The sequence below is a fragment of the Acomys minous genome (genome assembly GCF_964271855.1).
Source record: "Acomys minous genome assembly, chromosome: 15".
In the NCBI taxonomy this organism is placed as follows: domain Eukaryota; kingdom Metazoa; phylum Chordata; class Mammalia; order Rodentia; family Muridae; genus Acomys; species Acomys minous.
In genome coordinates this window covers 61,456,809-61,473,864 of record NC_140497.1, presented here as the reverse complement: position 1 = coordinate 61,473,864, position 17,056 = coordinate 61,456,809, and the positions used below count along the sequence as shown (strand labels likewise).

The window sequence follows — 17,056 nt, the reverse complement described above, 5'->3', positions numbered from 1 at the left end:
CCAGGCACACCTGACCTTTGGTGCTTTGCATTCAGTTCCCCTCAATCCTTCTAAAAGTACGGCATCCACCTAGGCCTGGTGCTGCAGGCCTGTAAACCCACACACTCTCTGGAGGCTGAGGCAGGAAGATTGCAGGTTCAAGTCCAGCCTGGGCTACAGACTAAACACAAGGCACTCAGAAAAAAAACCAAACTGTTTTCTAGTTGTGACAAAATACATAGGGAGATGACAGTGACACCCAAAGCAAACGTACAGCGGCGTAGTTCAGACAAGATGTGCCCAAGGCCTACACAAGAAGGGTTGGCCACAAAAAGAAACAAGACCTCTGTCCCAGGCTAAGCCTTGGGAACAAGAACAATAGTAGACAATGCAGAACATGGAAGAAGAAATGCTAAATCCTACTAGGAAACTGGGAGAAAATCCGAGAACACTTCAAGCAAAGAATAGAAAACAGAGGGTGTGACTTGGGGGGCAAATAGCTGAGAGCTTGCGGTTTTTGTGGGCATCGCAGAACGACACAGAAAATAGCCAGAGGGCACAGGCTGGGATGGAAAAGCACTGAGAACAGGGAGAGCTCAGTTATGCACGGCTGATTCATGTCTGGGATTGTCTGCCAAGCAGTTGTAAGCATGGAAGTTGTAGCTGAGAAGGAGACTGGTGCCTCGCGGGTAAAACATCAGCCAGTTTAGCAGGGGCCGCAAACCGCTGTGCCTCCGGAAGCCTGATCCCTCTTGGCACCACACCTCGGTCCCCTCAAAGCCAGAAGGTCCCCTAACAGGCCACCTGACAAGGAGGGAGCATAGAGGGATGAGGGAGGTGAGGGAGCAGGGGGTGGATACCATGAGTGATGCCCACGGGCTCACAAGGGAGAAGCCCCATCTAGACCCGAACTCTAAAGCAGGAGTCAAGGGGGCAGGAATGGGGCCGGGTGGGGTAGCCAGTGAATCAGTGCTTCTAACTCACAGAAATGAAAAACGGCCAAGAAGGAGAACAGCTCAGACTCAGAAAGATCATCGAACTCGCTGCTTCTAACAAGCAGTGTCAGTGAGCCGCGGTCCACTGCGCCTGGACAGGTTAAGTAGACAGGGCCCACCATCAAGTTTCCATACCCTTCACCCAGAGCCAGCTCACTGGGCTGTCCCCATGCACCTTCAACATTTGGACCCCTGAGTGGGACTTGCTTCTCAGTCCCAGCAGGAGCCAGCACCGTTCTTTCTCCTACCCGGTCTTTCCCCTGTCCCTTCCCCACCTGTCTTCTGCTCTGACTACTTCCTGCCTTGTAGCACTCAACTAAAACTTCCCAGGGCCAAACCCCACAGGAGAATGGGGCGTGTGGCCCAACCATGCGTGTTTTCCAGGTACTAGGAAGAGAGTCTAACGGGCAACTGAATTAGCACCCACTGAAGAGGAGATAGACATGTTTTTGTGTTGATCCCAAGTATAGGATGAGGAGCAGACTAGTGATAGAGTGGGATGTTTATCCCCTTAGAAGTTGAACCACTTCGTGGGGGAGCTTGGATGTTGCCAGCTGAAAGCATCCTAGTAGAGACACACACACACACACACACACACACACACACACACACACACACACACACACACACAACCAAATTCGATGCTCCTAGAGAGAGCATCTCCAGGGAAGGCTTCAAGGCTTTGGCTCTGGCTAAGGCTCTGGGCCTCAGCTGCTGTTCCAGGTTCCAGCAGCAACCTTGGTTGAATTGAGGGTTTGCTGAGGGCCTGGCTGACTACGCCAGGAAAACGGTTCCTCAGAACCGATCTCCTTAAAGTTTCATTGTTGTGTCCTTTAATCTCCTTTTCCTGTTGTTTGGATTAGTTGGGTTGTAAGTGCGATGCACTCTACTAATGAGTTTATAATAAAGTATAATTGTTAAGGAAATTGAGCCTACAAACCACTGGTTAAGATCCTGTGGGCCCTTACATGGCTGGAACCTCCCCCAGCTGGCCCAGCCCATCCAGAGGCTAAACTCTGGAAACAGAGTCTACTGCACAGCAAATTTTTATCATCGGGAACCGAGGGGTTCCTAAAGTATGAGTCTCCCTCATGGTTGGTCCAGTCCCTGGGATGCCAAGGAACTTTATCCTCTACCGATGACCCATTGTTCTCAGGTCCTGTGACCCTGCTGTTGCTGAAAGAGCAACATACATATTTCTCCCCAGAGAGGAGAGTTCAAGGACATGTATTTGTAACCAGCGTGCAGCCCTTACTGGTCGGTGCAGAGCCTCTTCTGAAATAGGCAAGCCCCCAAATCACAGAGCCATCCCACTCACGGTGGGATTCAGGAAGTCCCTCGGGTACCAGAGGACTCCAGGATGCCTAACAATGATGGAGGAGGAGCTGACATTGACTCATAGATGCAGAGTTTTGGGAGCTCACTATCCAGGCTTCTAGAAATCCAAGAGTAGGGAAGTGTCTGCGTGGCTTGGCTCTTGGTACTTCCCTCCTGTGGAAACCTCCCCTAGGCAGTTCTGTGCTTGCAGAATAGGAAAAAGTGATCATATATCGGAACACCTTGGGTTTATGGTTAGCCATTCGTCCAGGCAGGCCAGGCGTGTGATTTCCAAGGTTGTGCTAATATGAGTAAGAAATGCCTAGGGAACTAGGGAGTCTCCCACCTCAAACAGGCACACTTGGTAAGTCAGCTCTTCCATCTGCCTACACCGAATAAAACCCAGCCCAACTGAACGTGTATGGACATAAGTCGGTCACGTGTTAGAGCAGTAGTTAAGGGTTACGACTTGATGGGTCTGTGCTGAATAAATTAGCTCAGCACTTGGCTTGGTTGCAGCACAGGCCTGTCGGAGCCTGTATCTCACTCACCTGGATATTCCTTGTTTGACGTAATGCAAGGTCCCTCCAAGGAGGACTCCAGATCTCTTGTGACAGGATTGTCCATGAGGAGGGCTCAGACCCTTCTAGAACATTCTGGAGTAGGCTTGGGGGCATGGGGACAAACTCTGAATTCAGACCCTTTGTCAGTACCCCACTTGTACTTATGCTAGATAGACCCACAAAAGAAAACGGAAGACAAAAGGAAAATCCCATCGGTGTGGTCTGTTCATAAGCAGCAAATCACAAGAAGCAATTTTTCTGTTCTCGTTTTATGGTCTGTGCGAATCTTGGGAAGGGATTTGGAGCTATTCTAAGATGCATAGTCTGAAGAAAGACATCTGAATACTGTGTCTATCGTGGAGAAAATAGGCTACACCACACTCAGGGAGTTCTCAACATCAAACAGTGTAGCCAAAACAGGGTGTCTCACCAACCAGGCAGTGTCATTACCAGGGTCTGGGTGTGCTGTCACCAGGCTTTGCTACATCGGATAAGTGGGCTCCAAAGGACCAGGCCTGCACATACAAGGCTGGGGTGCTTCCATTTCTCCATCTGATCTGGGCAGGGGAGGACAGGCCCCATGAGCTACAGCAGCCCTGGGGTTCCCCATGCGAGGGAGAATGAAGACCAATCCCTTCCCTAGAAGAGAACCCACGTGGCCTTCCCAGGCTAAAATGGAAACTGCACGGTGCTTGCCCTAGGGTGCTGCTCAACACTCCAAATTCTTGGCCCTTTCTGATGCTTCCTCTCTCTGCCAGGTGATGCCTCAGACTCATAAAAAAAAAAAAATCTAAGCATTCTGAGCCCAAATCCAGCAGAGCTGAGGGGGATGTTGAGGGTGCATGTGGGCAAGTTGCAGTGATAACCATGTATGCAACCGTCATGAAGACAGTTCATGGCTACTGAAAACATGTGTTTAACATGTCAGTGCGGTAAAGAATGCCACCAGCACCTCGTCAGCTCTGGGAATGGTGGCCTCCTCTAGCCTTTTAGGCCCCCAGCTTGTAACAGTTTCTCTTGTCCCCCACTACCCAGTTACTAGGTCCCGCTGCAGGGTCTGCGGAGTAAGTCTTCATCTTCTTTTGCCCTCCAGACCCTTAGTCCCCAGAGTGTCCTCATCCTTCAGGGACCTCCATAATCACCCCCTTGAAAGGCCACTTGAATCCTGTCACTCCTCATTCAGAGAAGCGACAGATGGTCAGTGCTGAGCTCATAAGCAACAGCTAATACTAATTCACTTTGAGTGCTCGCTCGTGCACTCCTAGTGTTTTGCTTATGGTCTAAACTTGCTGAACTGCCCCCAGTCTATTTCTAGGGGTGGAGGGGAGCACTCCCACACACTTTTCCCACCAAGCAGTGTTTTGGCAGGGCCCCATCACTCGGAAGTATCGGTACTTCGTTTATACTACAGTGTTAATGATTGCTAGGAGCTATTATTTAACCATATGAGTTGTCCTTAAACTGAAACTCTGAATTGCACAAGGTCTGTGCTGCTTAGGATCAAGCAATGTCTTCTCCTCCCGTGGCTGACCTCAGCTGACCCCCGTGAGACTGTGTGCGAGATTTCCATATCAGCTCCTGCGCCACCCCACTTCTGGAAGTTCCCAAAACGGCTTGCCTTGCAGATGGCTCTGCCCTTTAATTAGCTGTACAGTTGCCGCTTCCCCCTGCTTAATATCAGGAAGCTTCTACTTGCTTCCTCCCCTTCCCCCTCTGGGCCTTAGTGCCTTCCTACTATTCTTCTCCCATTTTGAACTTTTGTTTCATCTTTTCCCCTTGGATGTGTTATCGGAATCTCATCTCAATCTAGGGATGCCTGCCAAGCTGTCTGAAATACCTCCATGTGTGGAGGATAAAATCTTCCTGAAGCCCCATTTTCCCCTTATTTGGTGTGAGTGCCCACACCTTGTGAACTATTCTAGGGCTCAGCATCATTAAGAGCCAAGCTAGGTTTGCACCCCAGCTTGGAGAAGTCCTTACACCCAGCTGTGTGTGCCGTGTTAGCATACACATCAGGCAGCATAATGTGGAAATAGTAGCCACTGGGGTGCAGAATGTTCCATTTTGTATGTGAGGACAATTGATGAGCCTTCTTCCTCAGTAGAGCTGCCCCCCCCCCCCCCCCCGTGGAACTGGCTTTGAGTGATGTATGTTCGAATTAATTCTATCTCCTGGTGACCTCCTATACCAATTGGTTGGTTAGTGGGCAGCAGCCAAAAAGCATAGCATACTGCAACGGAAAGTCAAGTGGAAGATTAAACATGACAGGTAGCCAACCAGCTGGTAAGAGGCGGCCATGACGTCACTTTAGGTAGGTAGCGATGGCACAGGGGTACGTTTCATAACAGTGTCGGTCTTCTCAGCTCTGTTTGTCTAACCAGGGACTCTGAGACTGCTAACACATTGACACTGTGTTAGCTCTCCCTCCCTGCAGTGAACAATGGAGGGCATCTGATGTCATTGTTCCTGGATGTTCGGATGCCATCAGGACACTGTCATCCTCATGGGTCCAGCCAGGAAAGCTCCAGAGAAAAACAAAATGCTAGACTGTGTGAAGTGAGCTCTGAACCCAACAGGACTTTAGGGAAGAAGTACGTGGGGGCAGCAGCTTTAAAAAATACCCAAGAGGCAAAACCGAGCGTGGTGGCGCACACCTGTAATCCCTCACTGGGGAGGCAGAGGCAGGTGGATCTCTGTGAGTTCGAGGCCAGTCTGGTCTACAAAGTGAGTCTGGGACAGAGAAACCCTGTGTCAAAAAAGAAAAAAGAAAAGAAAAGAAAAATGCCCAAGGAGAAAACCTTCAAGAAAGAGAAAAGATGAGAAGGCTATCCCAAGGGGAGCATGTGTCAGTGTCAGCAAAGGTTCTAGAATGACATCAGACAAGTCATGGAGGGCGGGCGTGACTGCTGGGAACAGAGAGTGAGCCTGGATAGAGTGAAAAAGAGTGAATTGTTAGAGGGGAAAATCAGAGATGATGGAGGGAGTGAGAAATGCAGGAAATCCAAAATCACATGGCCAAACGTGACGCTGGAGGAAGAGCCTGTAGGGGAGAATTTTATTTTTGGCCATCTTCTAGGTTAGCTGGACTATACATATCCAGCCTCAAAACTAAACTTCTGACTTTTTCTAAGACGTTTTAGATTTTTTTTTTAAACATTCACTGCCTAGGGATTAGGTGAGACTTCAGTGTGCTCCATTGCTCCATCCACGGGAGAGTGAACCGGTTAACAAACTGTGCACAGCGCGCTTGCGCAGACACAGACCTCTACTTGGCCTGTGTATGTTGCATTATTGTCCAAAACCAGACAGTAGATCTCCCCCACCAAAATAACCAACTTCATGTTGCTGGCTGTGTTCTAGAACATTCATGATAAATAGGTACAAACTTCAAAACCCCCAAAGGTGCCCCTAACTTCTTATTCTGTAGAAATGGCTCAGTGGCTTGTCTAAAATCATGAGCAAGGGTCCAGAGCCAAGTGTTGTATTCCCGGGAGAGCTTGGTGTGGTGGGGACAGCTCTGGTCACACCAGGGCCTTGTGATCTACAACAGGCCGAGGCATTGTTCACACCCTTCTTGCGCCTTATCCCTCCCTGTGCTTCTTTTTTTTAATAGGATAATGAGTTTTAACTCCATCTTCTCTTTTACAACTGCCTTTCCTGGCTTCTGCAGGACCAAGCTGCAATGCTCTGTAATTCTTCCATCTCCCTATTTTTGGTGACATCTCAGGACACTCTCAGATCATAACCTGGTAGTCCGAGTCTTTTGTCTGAAACATTATTGGAGGGGACAGTGCAGATGCAAGCAGAGAATTTACAGGAGGCTTCTAACCGCTTCTAGGGACTTCTAGGGTGACACTGATTCATTAATCACATTTTAGCTTTCTTCCAAATGTAGAATATGGTTCCTCGCTCTGGGATCCACTGGGGATCTGGTTGTCTTTCTTCATTTCAATTTTTCTTTCTTCTCCTTGTCCTCTACCTCATGCCTCCCTCTTCTTTACCTTCAAAGAATGATTCAAAAGAAAGAAAGAAAGAAAGATGATAAGAAAGTAATATTAAGATTTGATGGCAGCTGGGCATGGTGGAGCACACCTTTAATCCCAGCACTTGGGAGGCAGAGGCAGGCGGATCTTTGTGAGTTGGAGGCCAGCCTGGTCTACAGAGTGAATTCCAGGACAGCCAAGGCTACACAAAGAAACCCTGTCTTGAAAAAACAAAACCAAAAAACAAACAAACAAACAAAAAAGATTTGGGAGCAATAGTTAAGTTTTTAAAAATAAGGAAATGAACTTGAAAGGTAAGTATGCAGTATTGGAAGCAAAAGAGATTGAGGAAGAATGAACTGAGGTGTGTAGGTGAGAAGAGCAAAGGGGCGTGGCCTGGTGAGGGCACAGACATGTGAGATAGTGAGCGATGGATGAGCCTGAGGTGGAGAGAGCCTCGTGGTGGACAGAGCCTCGTGGTGGACATTTCCCTCTGCCTGGCAGCACTGTGGCAGCTTAGCTCTGTGTTGCCTATGTGAGTAAGGAAGAGACGAGCAGTGAACAACCAGACATCCTATAGACAGGATATTTGCTAGACAGATGTTTACCACCCCAAACTCCTTAGTGGAACAAGAGCATGGAGAAGCAAATAGTTTATCTTGGGCTTGTCCCTATGCATTGAAAAAAAAAACCTGGGATTTTCCTTTTTAGTTGGAATCCAGACACAGAGGATAACTTAGGCGCCAATATCATGACTCATGAACTGGCCTTGAGAATTGATTTTGAGAATTTTGCATCAGAAAAATCAGCTGAGAGTGAATTGAAGTCTGTCTTTTATCCTTCCTTCCTCCCCTCCTTCCTTCCTAATGTCTTTATCCTTTGAGATAGAAATACATCCTGAATTTTCTTTGGCTTTCTTGGAAGAAAGAATGGAAGGAGACGTTGTTTGATAAAGATAATAGAGACACCGAGCTGAAGCAGAACGGGACCTTTGGGAACTGAACTCTGGGACACCCAGTGAGTAGAAGATGGCTGTTGGCAGCAGTGTTGCTTCCCAGTGGAATATGTGCAGTGAGGCCCTTTCTGCCCGCAGGGAGGGTGGGGGGCGGGAGGGTACGAGGTAGGGCAGGGGGTCACGTCATGCCGCAGCTCTGCATCATCTTCTCCTTCCACGCAGGAGTTACGCTGTTGGTGTCCCTGGGTCCGCAGTAACATTTCCTCTCACGGACACCACGCATCTTTCTATAATCCACATTGTGCCTTTACCAAGAGTTTCCCAGCCCACGTTCCCAGCCTGGAGACCTCGCTGTGGAGGACAGACAGACAGACAGACAGACAGGCCAGAATAGAGAGTCCAGATGCAGATGCACATGTATGTGGCTAACGGGCAGACCAGAGGGACATTACTAATGGTTCGGCAGGATAGACTGAAGCGATTAGCTGGCCTGTACATCATAAGAGAAGCAAAAATTAGTTCAAGATTAAACAAAAACATACTTGGAGAGGACTTATATACAAAGACTGTGGAAGAGAACAGAGCTCTTTAGAGCATTAGGCCAAAGTTTATTAAAGCGTAGGCCAGGCGTGATAGGGCAAGCCTTTAATCCCAACACTCAGGAGACAGAGGCAGTTGGAGCTCTCTGAGTTGAAGCCAGTGTGGTCTACCTAACGAGTTCCAGGACGGCCAGAGCTATGCAGGGAGACCCTGTCTTTAATAAAATAAAAAAATAAAAAAAAGCATGAAGAAACCCATGTGTGAATCATATTAAAATGAAACTCAGGCATGGCATTCCTACTTGTAATAATAATACTCAAAAGGCTGAGGCAGGAGCATCACAATCATGAGTTCCAGGCCAACCTGAGGCTACATAATGGAGACCGTGTCTCAAGAAAACAGGGTAAAGAATAAATGCTTACAGACTGTGAGGGAGGTCTGGGGCGTGTCTCTGAGGCCCCAGACAGAGTGCACTGCTGGCACTGTTCCTGCTCCTGATGGAGGCCGGGGCACCCAAGTATGACCCTGGGAAGATGAACACAGGTTCCGTGACTGACATTCTGCTCCTCACAATAGAACTGTTCCTGTATTCCTGTGAGGCTTTGCTTGAAGAGCAGCAGCCTTTCCCACCCCCTTCCCCACCTCCCCCCCTGCCCCCCCCCCACCCCCTGCCCCCCCCCCCCAGCTCTTCAAAGCCTTAGCATACTAGTATATTCTTCCCAGAACTACCTCAAGGTCTCAGTCAGGCTGCCCCAACCTGTGTGGAAGAACAGAGGGGGAGTGTTGCGGAGGGGGGCGGGGGGGGGGGGGGGAGCAGAGCTCACAGAGGTAGGAGAGAGGAATTCAAAGGCCAGCCAGATCCGGTTTGTGTGGCCTTCAAGCCCTGGGGGTCTCAGAAGTCAAGAGGAAGCTAAGGAGAGGGCGAGTCCTGAGTTCTATTATCAGGGCATTCAGACTAGGAAATGTCTGAGACAAAGCCAGAAGCATACATATAAACACAGCTTAGCCCACGTCCACCTTTGCCAGCGTTCCCAGCCAAGGTGTACGCTTCCTACTGGGGCCCTCGATGCGTAGTGAAGGAGACGTGAAATAGATATAGAGCTCTCGAAACCTTAATTGTTTTGTACATTCTTACAAAGGGAGGGAAATAAAAAATATCCCAAGAGATTCTTTTTTTAAACTTCTAATCCTTAAGATGAGTGGGAAAATCTTGCACACTGGGCTCATTTCCTTGCTGTGTCAAGACGTTACTATGCACTGGAAATAGATGTTGGAAGGAGAGAATCCACGTCCTCTGAGTGCTGATTGTGCAAGAAGGCTTTCCAGGCCAGGAGGCAAAGGCTGTGCCTTTCCCAGGACCCCGAGGCAGGATGACCCTGTAGTTAGATATTTAACTAGGCTTGAAGACCCCAGACGGAGGGAATAATTAACTTACTCGTTCCAGAAGCAGGCCAAAACATCCAGGAGGGCGGAGCCTAGCTCAGCAGCAGTAGTGTCCCTCTGTGGGAACCCAGCTCTGTGTCCCTTCCAAGGTACACTGTTCCAAGTCTCTCTTGAAGGGCCGTGACGGCTGCGACCTGGCATTCAAAGTTAGCAGATGGGAGGTAGTAATTGCTCCACTAAAAAGGAGGTGTGTGGGCTTGGAGAGATGGCTCTGTGGGAGCTTGGGGACCTGCGTTGAGGCCTCTGTCACCCGTGCACAGGCCAGGTGTTGTGGTGTGAAGCTATTGGCTTAGCACCAGCCGGTCCAGGATAGGCCGATCTCCAGAGCTCCTTGGCCAGCAGGTCTAAGCAGTTGGTGAACTTCAGGCTCACCAAGAGAGCCTCTCTCAAAAGTAAGGCGGAGAGCAATGGCGGAAGACACTCCAAGCCCGCCTCTACCTTGTGTGGGCACGTGTTCACACATGTGTACACACGCCCACCCCCAAAAAAGTAGATAAATGTAATTTTTAATATTCAAATGTTAGAGCAATATAAAAAGTAAAGTAAAAAATAGGTATGCAAGCCTTTCCTGCAGTGTTGGGGAGCCGGCCCCCCAGGGGGACAAAGCCAAGACTCTTTCCAAATCTGTTGACTTCAAGAGTTGGAGTTTCAGGGCCAAACCAGAGCTGTCTACTGAGTTTGCTTCTACTGGATCCAGAAAACCAGTGCCAGATTGGCATTCTGGGCCTTTCTCCTAACTTCCTTACCTGCTCATCTCTTTCTTCCGTCGGTTAAATCAGGAATCAGCAAGTTTCTTCTGCAAAGACCAACACTTAGGCCACACTGTCTGGAATGCACACCACTTTGATCCTGGCAGGGTGACATAAAAGCAGCTAGAGACACTCTGTGAACGAGGGGATGAGGCTGTCCCAGTAACGTTTATGGACATTAAACTTGAATTTCTTCCAGTATCTTCTTTTTAATGTTTCCCAAGCATTTGAGTTGACTGTTCTTTGCTTGGAGGCCGTGCAGACATAACTAGGAAGCCAAGTTTGGTTCATGGGCCACAGCTCACCAACTCCATACAGCGTTACAGCATAAGGGATGCCCACCATGGATGTTACAGCATAAGGATGCCCACCATGGGCAGTACAGCATAAGGGATGCCCGCCATGGGCTGATTCTGAGTAAGGGCCTTTCTACTCAAGGATAATTACTGAGTTCCAAAACTTGGGGGACGGAGGTACCATCTGGCCTCTCTTGGCTGGCCCCAGACGTGCTCACTCTCTTTAGCACATACCATGAGGGGGCCCCCTTTACCAATGCTCCCTGCTGGGAACCCAGCCACTGAGAACCTTAGAACTAGTCCCCTCGGGCCCTCTCTTTGTGGTCTTCTTTTTTTCTTTTTTTGATTTGTATCCAAGACAGGATCTCTCTGTGTTAGCCTTAGCTGTCCTGAACTTGCTTTGTAAACCAGGCTGGCCTTGAACTCACAGTGATCTGCCTGCCTCTGCCTCTCAAGTGTTGGGATTAAAGGCATGCACCACCACGCCCGGCTTCTTTGGGGTCTTGGTCCCAACATAAGGCAGCCACTATTTTGAGCATCTGCTTTCTCCAAGACAATCTTACCACTGGCCTTGACGCCCAGGCCCCTTCTTCTGTACCTGCCAACAATCCTCAGGACAGCCATCTTGAATCTTACACAAACAAGAGTGCCTGGGTGCTCTCAGCGCATTTTCAAATAACCTCTTGGAATTTTTTTCTCTTATTATACAAGGAGTGGGTGTTTGTCAGCACCATCTTCCAAGTCAAGATGCTGGTAAACAAAGGAAGAGAAACATTAAGCATTTCAGAACCGAAATTTCTCTCTGCTAATGGAAAAATCCCAGCTAATGCAAAACAGCTGGTAAAGTAAAACTCATTTAAGCTTGGCTGGGGAAAAGAAGACAATTTCGTTTGCAGCAGATTTTTTTTCCTACTAATTGTGTTTGTTGTTGTTGTGTTTGCTTATTTCCATTCTTGTCTTCCCTAAAAAGAGTGTAATACCAGGCTGGCGACAGGAAGAAGCCGGCTCGTCTGGCCTCTGAGATGCCTTTGATAATCTTACACAGGGAGGGCCTCATGAAGAAGCACATGAGTGCTAGGATACTGGCTGCTGCTGAGCTACTAAAACTGGACTTGGCTTTCTGGCTTCTCTTGTAGGTCCTTCTATAGTGACAGCCCCCAAGGACATCAGGAATGTCACTGGTGCCAAGGTGTACTTGAGCTGTGAAGTCATCGGAATCCCAACCCCTGTCCTCATCTGGAACAAGGTCAGTAGCACAGGCTTCAGGAAAACATCACAATGCCTAGACGGCTTCTCTCTGCACAGCCCCAGGTGGCAGGAACGCACAGTTCTGTCAGCACCGCTGCCTGCCTCCTCAGAGGTGACGCCTGTGACAGCTGATACCACCTCTGCTTTACCAGGCACCTTCCCTGGCCTCCGTCAGTCCCGACCCTGATTTTGTTAGCAGCATCCAAGCAGGGAGCCTGGGGAGCTCACGGAATCATGATGGACATCGTTAGTTACTTGTGTATGGCTGTGTGGTGGAAATTCCTGGCAGAAACATTCAACCTGGGAAAGGTTTGTTTGGGCTTCCTGTTTCCGAGGGCCGCAGTCTACACAGCAGGGAAGGCATGGTGGGTGGTATCACCCAGTCCATGGTGGCAGGGCCATATATTAGAGGTTGTGATGTGAGGAAAAATCTTCAAACTCATGCTAAGAGAGGAAATTTAGTTTAAGAAAAACAGCAAGCCGGGCGTGGTGGCGCATGCCTTTAATCCCAGCACTCGGGAGGCAGAGGCAGGTGGATCGCTGTGACTTCAACACCAGCCTGGTCTACAAAGCTAGTCCAGGACAGCCAGGGCTACACAGAGAAACCCTGTCTCGAAAAACCAAAAAAAGAAAAAGAGATAGAAAAAAAACAGCAAAATCAGACACCCCCCCCCCTTTTTTTTTAGCTAGTTTGCTTCTTCAGAAAGCTCAGAAATGGACGATAGTCTCATTTTGTGTGCTTGTTGTTTGGTCCGAGGGGTGACCTCTGGGACTCTGGGAAGGGTTCTGGCCCCATTGTCAAAAGTCTCTCTATAACAGGTTGTAGAAATTCAGTTCATCTATCTAAGGGGCAAAACAAAAGAGAAAAGAAAAATAAGGCAATTACAGCCTCCAGGCACCCAAACTGAAATTCTTGATCTCTGTTCCCAACCTGTGGGCCTCACTTTCTCCTTCAGAAAGCTTCCTCCGCCGCGGAGGGCAGAGTTATCATCTCAGTTTAAAGACATCACAGGAGGCAAAGCCTTCGCAGCTGCTTGGTGAGACGCCTCAGACCAGATCAGGGCTCTCGGCAGCCTCTGGCGCCCCCGTGTGGCCAGAGGGATGCGGCCACTACGAAACCACCTAGCTTGAGTGTGGTTTCCAGGAAACCTCTGGACCGTGGTATGGTCAGAGGTGACCCAGTTCTAGTACAGCTGAAACTTCAATAAAGGAAATAATGGGATTTTTCCTCTGCAAATTGTGCTTAGGAGAGAGACATGAAAGGGGAGCAAGCCATGGCAGCAGTGTGCTCGGCTGTGTATTTATCCAGGCCTCTCCCCCGAGCAGCTTAAGTTTCCCAGGGCTTATTTGAGGTCAGTGGCTGGCTTGTCAGGGGGAGGAATGTAGCCTATAGTTTCCAAGGAAACCCAGCAAGAAGCTCTGTTGCTTCTTTATGGGACCCCAAGGAATTTACAAAGTGATTCAAGGACCCTTAATGTCAGAGCTTATAGAAAACAAGTTCTTCAAGCCTCTGTGGTTCCCCAGCAAAGCACACACCATCCCAGGGGAATGAGTTGGCCTCAGGAGCCTTTGAGGTTTTTCGGAGGCCTCCCAGGGCTTCCCTAGGAACACCAGACAGTCATCGGGGTAGGGAGCTAGGGGTCAGAGAGAGGGAACTGAAGCAAAAGCAAGCAAACGAAAAAGGTTTTCAGTTCTTGGGTCCCTGTTTGTTGTTTACTCTCTGCGATGCTGGGGTTGGACTTAGGGCCTAGCCTGTGCTGGCAAGAGCTCTAGGCAGTGGCGTCTGTGGATGGAGCCACCGTCAGATGGTAGAATGCCTGCCTAGCACGCATGACGCCCTGGGTTGGATCCCCAGCGCGACATGAGCAGGACATGGTGTCACACAGCTTGCCGTCCCACAATTCTCAAGAGATAAAGACAGGAAGATCATGAGAAGTTAAGAGTATCCTCAGCTATATAACAAGTTTAAGGCCAGCCTGGGCTACATGAGATCATGTCTTTAAAAAAAAAAAAAAAAAAAAGCAAGGAGTAAATACCAAAGTGGGATGCTTCCGGATTTTCTTATACTTTTGCCTAGTGGTCTCACACATGACCTAAAGCAGTGGGTTTCAAACGACAGCCCACAACCCATCAAGGAGATCTGGGAACTAGTATCAGAATTGCTTCCAGCATCTTCATAAGAAAATGTTTCAGGGCTAGAGAGATGGCTCAGTGGTTAAGAGCACTGTCTGCTCTTCCAAAGGTCCCGGGTTCAATTCCCAGCACCCACATGGCAGCTCACAACTGTCTGTAACTCCAAGATCTGATACCCTCACACTGATGCACATAAATTTAAAATAAATAAATAAATAAATAAATAAATAAATAAAAATATTAAAAGAAAAAAAAAAAAAGAAAATGTGTCTAAGCGTCACATTTACTACCTATCAAGGTATTATATCACACCTCCATGTGTCCCAAATCTCAACGTCTTTCAGAAAGCATCGCGTTATTTGGGCCATGCAAAATACCTGAAAGATCACCGACCCAGATCGTTACGCAGGCCTTTGTTTCCTCGCCTGCAACCAGACTGTCAGGAATGCAGAGGGATTCAAGGTCACATGCTCTTTCAAACCTGGTTTAAGAGCAGAAACTGGTGTTTGGATAAGAGCATCAGGTCGACAGGTGTGATGGCAGTCTGGGCACAAGCCAGAGTTTTTGAGTGTGAGGTCTATGGGCTTGAGATCGGTTTGGTCCCGGCACCCAAGTTAGGCAGCTCACAACTGCCTCTGCCTCCCTCTCAAAGAGATCCAGAGCCCTCTCTGGCACTTCTTCTCATGTATTCCTCACTTACAATAACAAGATTCTGGAAGAATCTGTTAGAACCAAAGGACACTCAGAACTGGGTGTCATGGCTTCTCTTCTGGGGAAGCTGGTGAGCTTGAAGTCAGCCTGCACTGCATATCAAGAGATCCTTAAAAATAGAGTAAAATAAAATAGCTAGAAGCCTAAATGACTTCTTGGTCTCCCTTCTTGGTCTCCCAATTGACTATTTGGGGATAAGGTTTTTGTTTTTGTTTTTGTTTTGTTAAGATTCTTTTTTTGGTCGAAGGGTGGTGGCGGTGCACACCTTTAATCCCAGCACTTGGGAGGAAGAGGCAGGCAGATCTCTGTGAGTTTCAGCCCAGCCTGGGTGAGTCCCAGAACAGCCAGGGCTACACAGAGAAACCCTATCTCTTTTTTAAAAAAATAATTTTTGTCAGTGTGTGTGAGCGCACGTGCGCACAGGCACAGACACACATGCTAAGCTTGATAGCCAGCTAGCCTCAAGGATCTCCCGGTTCTTGTCAGTGTGTGTGAGCGCACATGTGCACAGGCACACACACACATGCTAAGCTGGATAGCCAGCTAGCCTCAAGGATCTCCCGGTTCTTGTCAGTGTGTGTGAGCGCACGTGTGCACAGGCACACACACGCATGCTAAGCTGGATAGCCAGCTAGCCTCAAGGGTCTTCCGGCTCTTGCCTACACTGTGCTGAGATTACAAGCTCTGGTGATACACAAAATACTTACCAAAGTGCTTTAGCCTTTGACTCAAATACTCCTAAAATACTACATTATTGGGAGAAACGTGGGGGAAAAACCTAGGAAAAAATGAGCTAAATGTTTGCTTTATTATAGAAAGAGAAGGAAACCCCTGACACTGACAAAGACAATCAAAATAAACACTGGCTTGGCTCTTAAAGAGGCCTAGGTAGAATTAATTAAAGAAAATTGTTTCACGGATTTTTTTTTTTAATTTGGTAATTGCAAGCCTTAAAAATATTTGTACTGAAACTGAGCTACTAAATGTGAAGCCAGAAAAGGCTTTTTCCTTGTGTTCTTTACATATTTTCCAAAGTTCTTACTAGTATGCCTTGACCTTTAAAAGGGGGGGTGGGGGTGGGGGGGAAGGACAGACATGAAGTAAGGATTGGACGTAAACCAAGGGACGTGAATGTCCCCTCACCCACGGCCTTCTGACTCCCGCTGCGGTAGGAACAGAACAGGCAGGTTTTATCACAGAACACACAGCGACAGCAGCGTGCGACAGGCATCTGTGACCTCGGGTTTCAGGACTGTCTCAGGAGTCCTCAGCCCTCAGAGGGAGGAGGGGGCGCGCGGAGGGAGGAGGGGGCGCTCGGAGGGAGGAGGGGGCGCGCGGAGGGAGGAGGGGGCGCGCGGAGGGAGGAGGGGGCGCGTGGTAGACTGGGCTCTGGGCTCTGGGTTCTGGGCTCTGGCTGCTTCTTTTTGATGAGGCGGTTACAGGAAGCCCTGCCGCCCCCAGGTCCCAAACATCAAACTAGCGTTTCATGACAGCTTGCCAGTAAAACATGACACGGCAGACAAGGAAAGGCCCAGCATCAAGGATCAAACTGCCCAAGGGCACTAGTGAGTGAAAGCAGCCTGCGGCAGGGTGACCATGCCTACTCCACAAATTTTCCAGAAAAAGCCTCAAACGTGTTTAAAAGCCAGGTGTGGTGGTACCTGTTAAACCCAGCACTTGGAAGACAAGAGGCAGACAGATCTTCCTGGTCTATATAGAGTTCCAGGCCAGCCAAGGCTACATAGTGAGACCCTGTCTCAAAATTTTTAAACAAAAACAAATACCACATTACGTAGGTAAAATTGGCAAGAAACAATTCTGTTTGCTAAGCATCCAGAAAAAGAAGGGTCTGAGTAAATGGCTGCATTTAATCTAATTACAAATCACACCACACGCAATACTAGGAATGTGGCATTTCCAACTTGATGTTTTCTGACAGAGAACTGAGCCTCTCCTTTTGTTTCCTCAGGTAAAAAGGGATCACTCTGGAGTTCAAAGGACGGAGCTCTTGCCTGGAGACCGGGAAAACCTGGCCATTCAGACCCGGGGCGGTCCAGAAAAGCATGAAGTAACTGGCTGGGTGCTGGTAAGTACCAAGGGCCGGCAGTAGTTTCATTTTCAGGAGTGGACATAAGGGTTTGGCA

The 17,056-nt window shown here is 48.6% G+C and overlaps 1 protein-coding gene across 1 annotated transcript in view; it reads left to right on the top strand.

Annotated features, from left to right (window-relative positions):
* Nucleotides 1–17,056, top strand: part of IGFBP7 (insulin like growth factor binding protein 7) — a 60,011-nt gene that overhangs the window by 39,899 nt on the left and 3,056 nt on the right. The window contains exons 2-3 of the mRNA XM_084760522.1: nucleotides 11,957–12,066; nucleotides 16,882–16,998. Coding sequence (XP_084616648.1) covers nucleotides 11,957–12,066; nucleotides 16,882–16,998 — 227 coding nt within the window. The remainder of the gene's footprint in view (nucleotides 1–11,956; nucleotides 12,067–16,881; nucleotides 16,999–17,056) is intronic.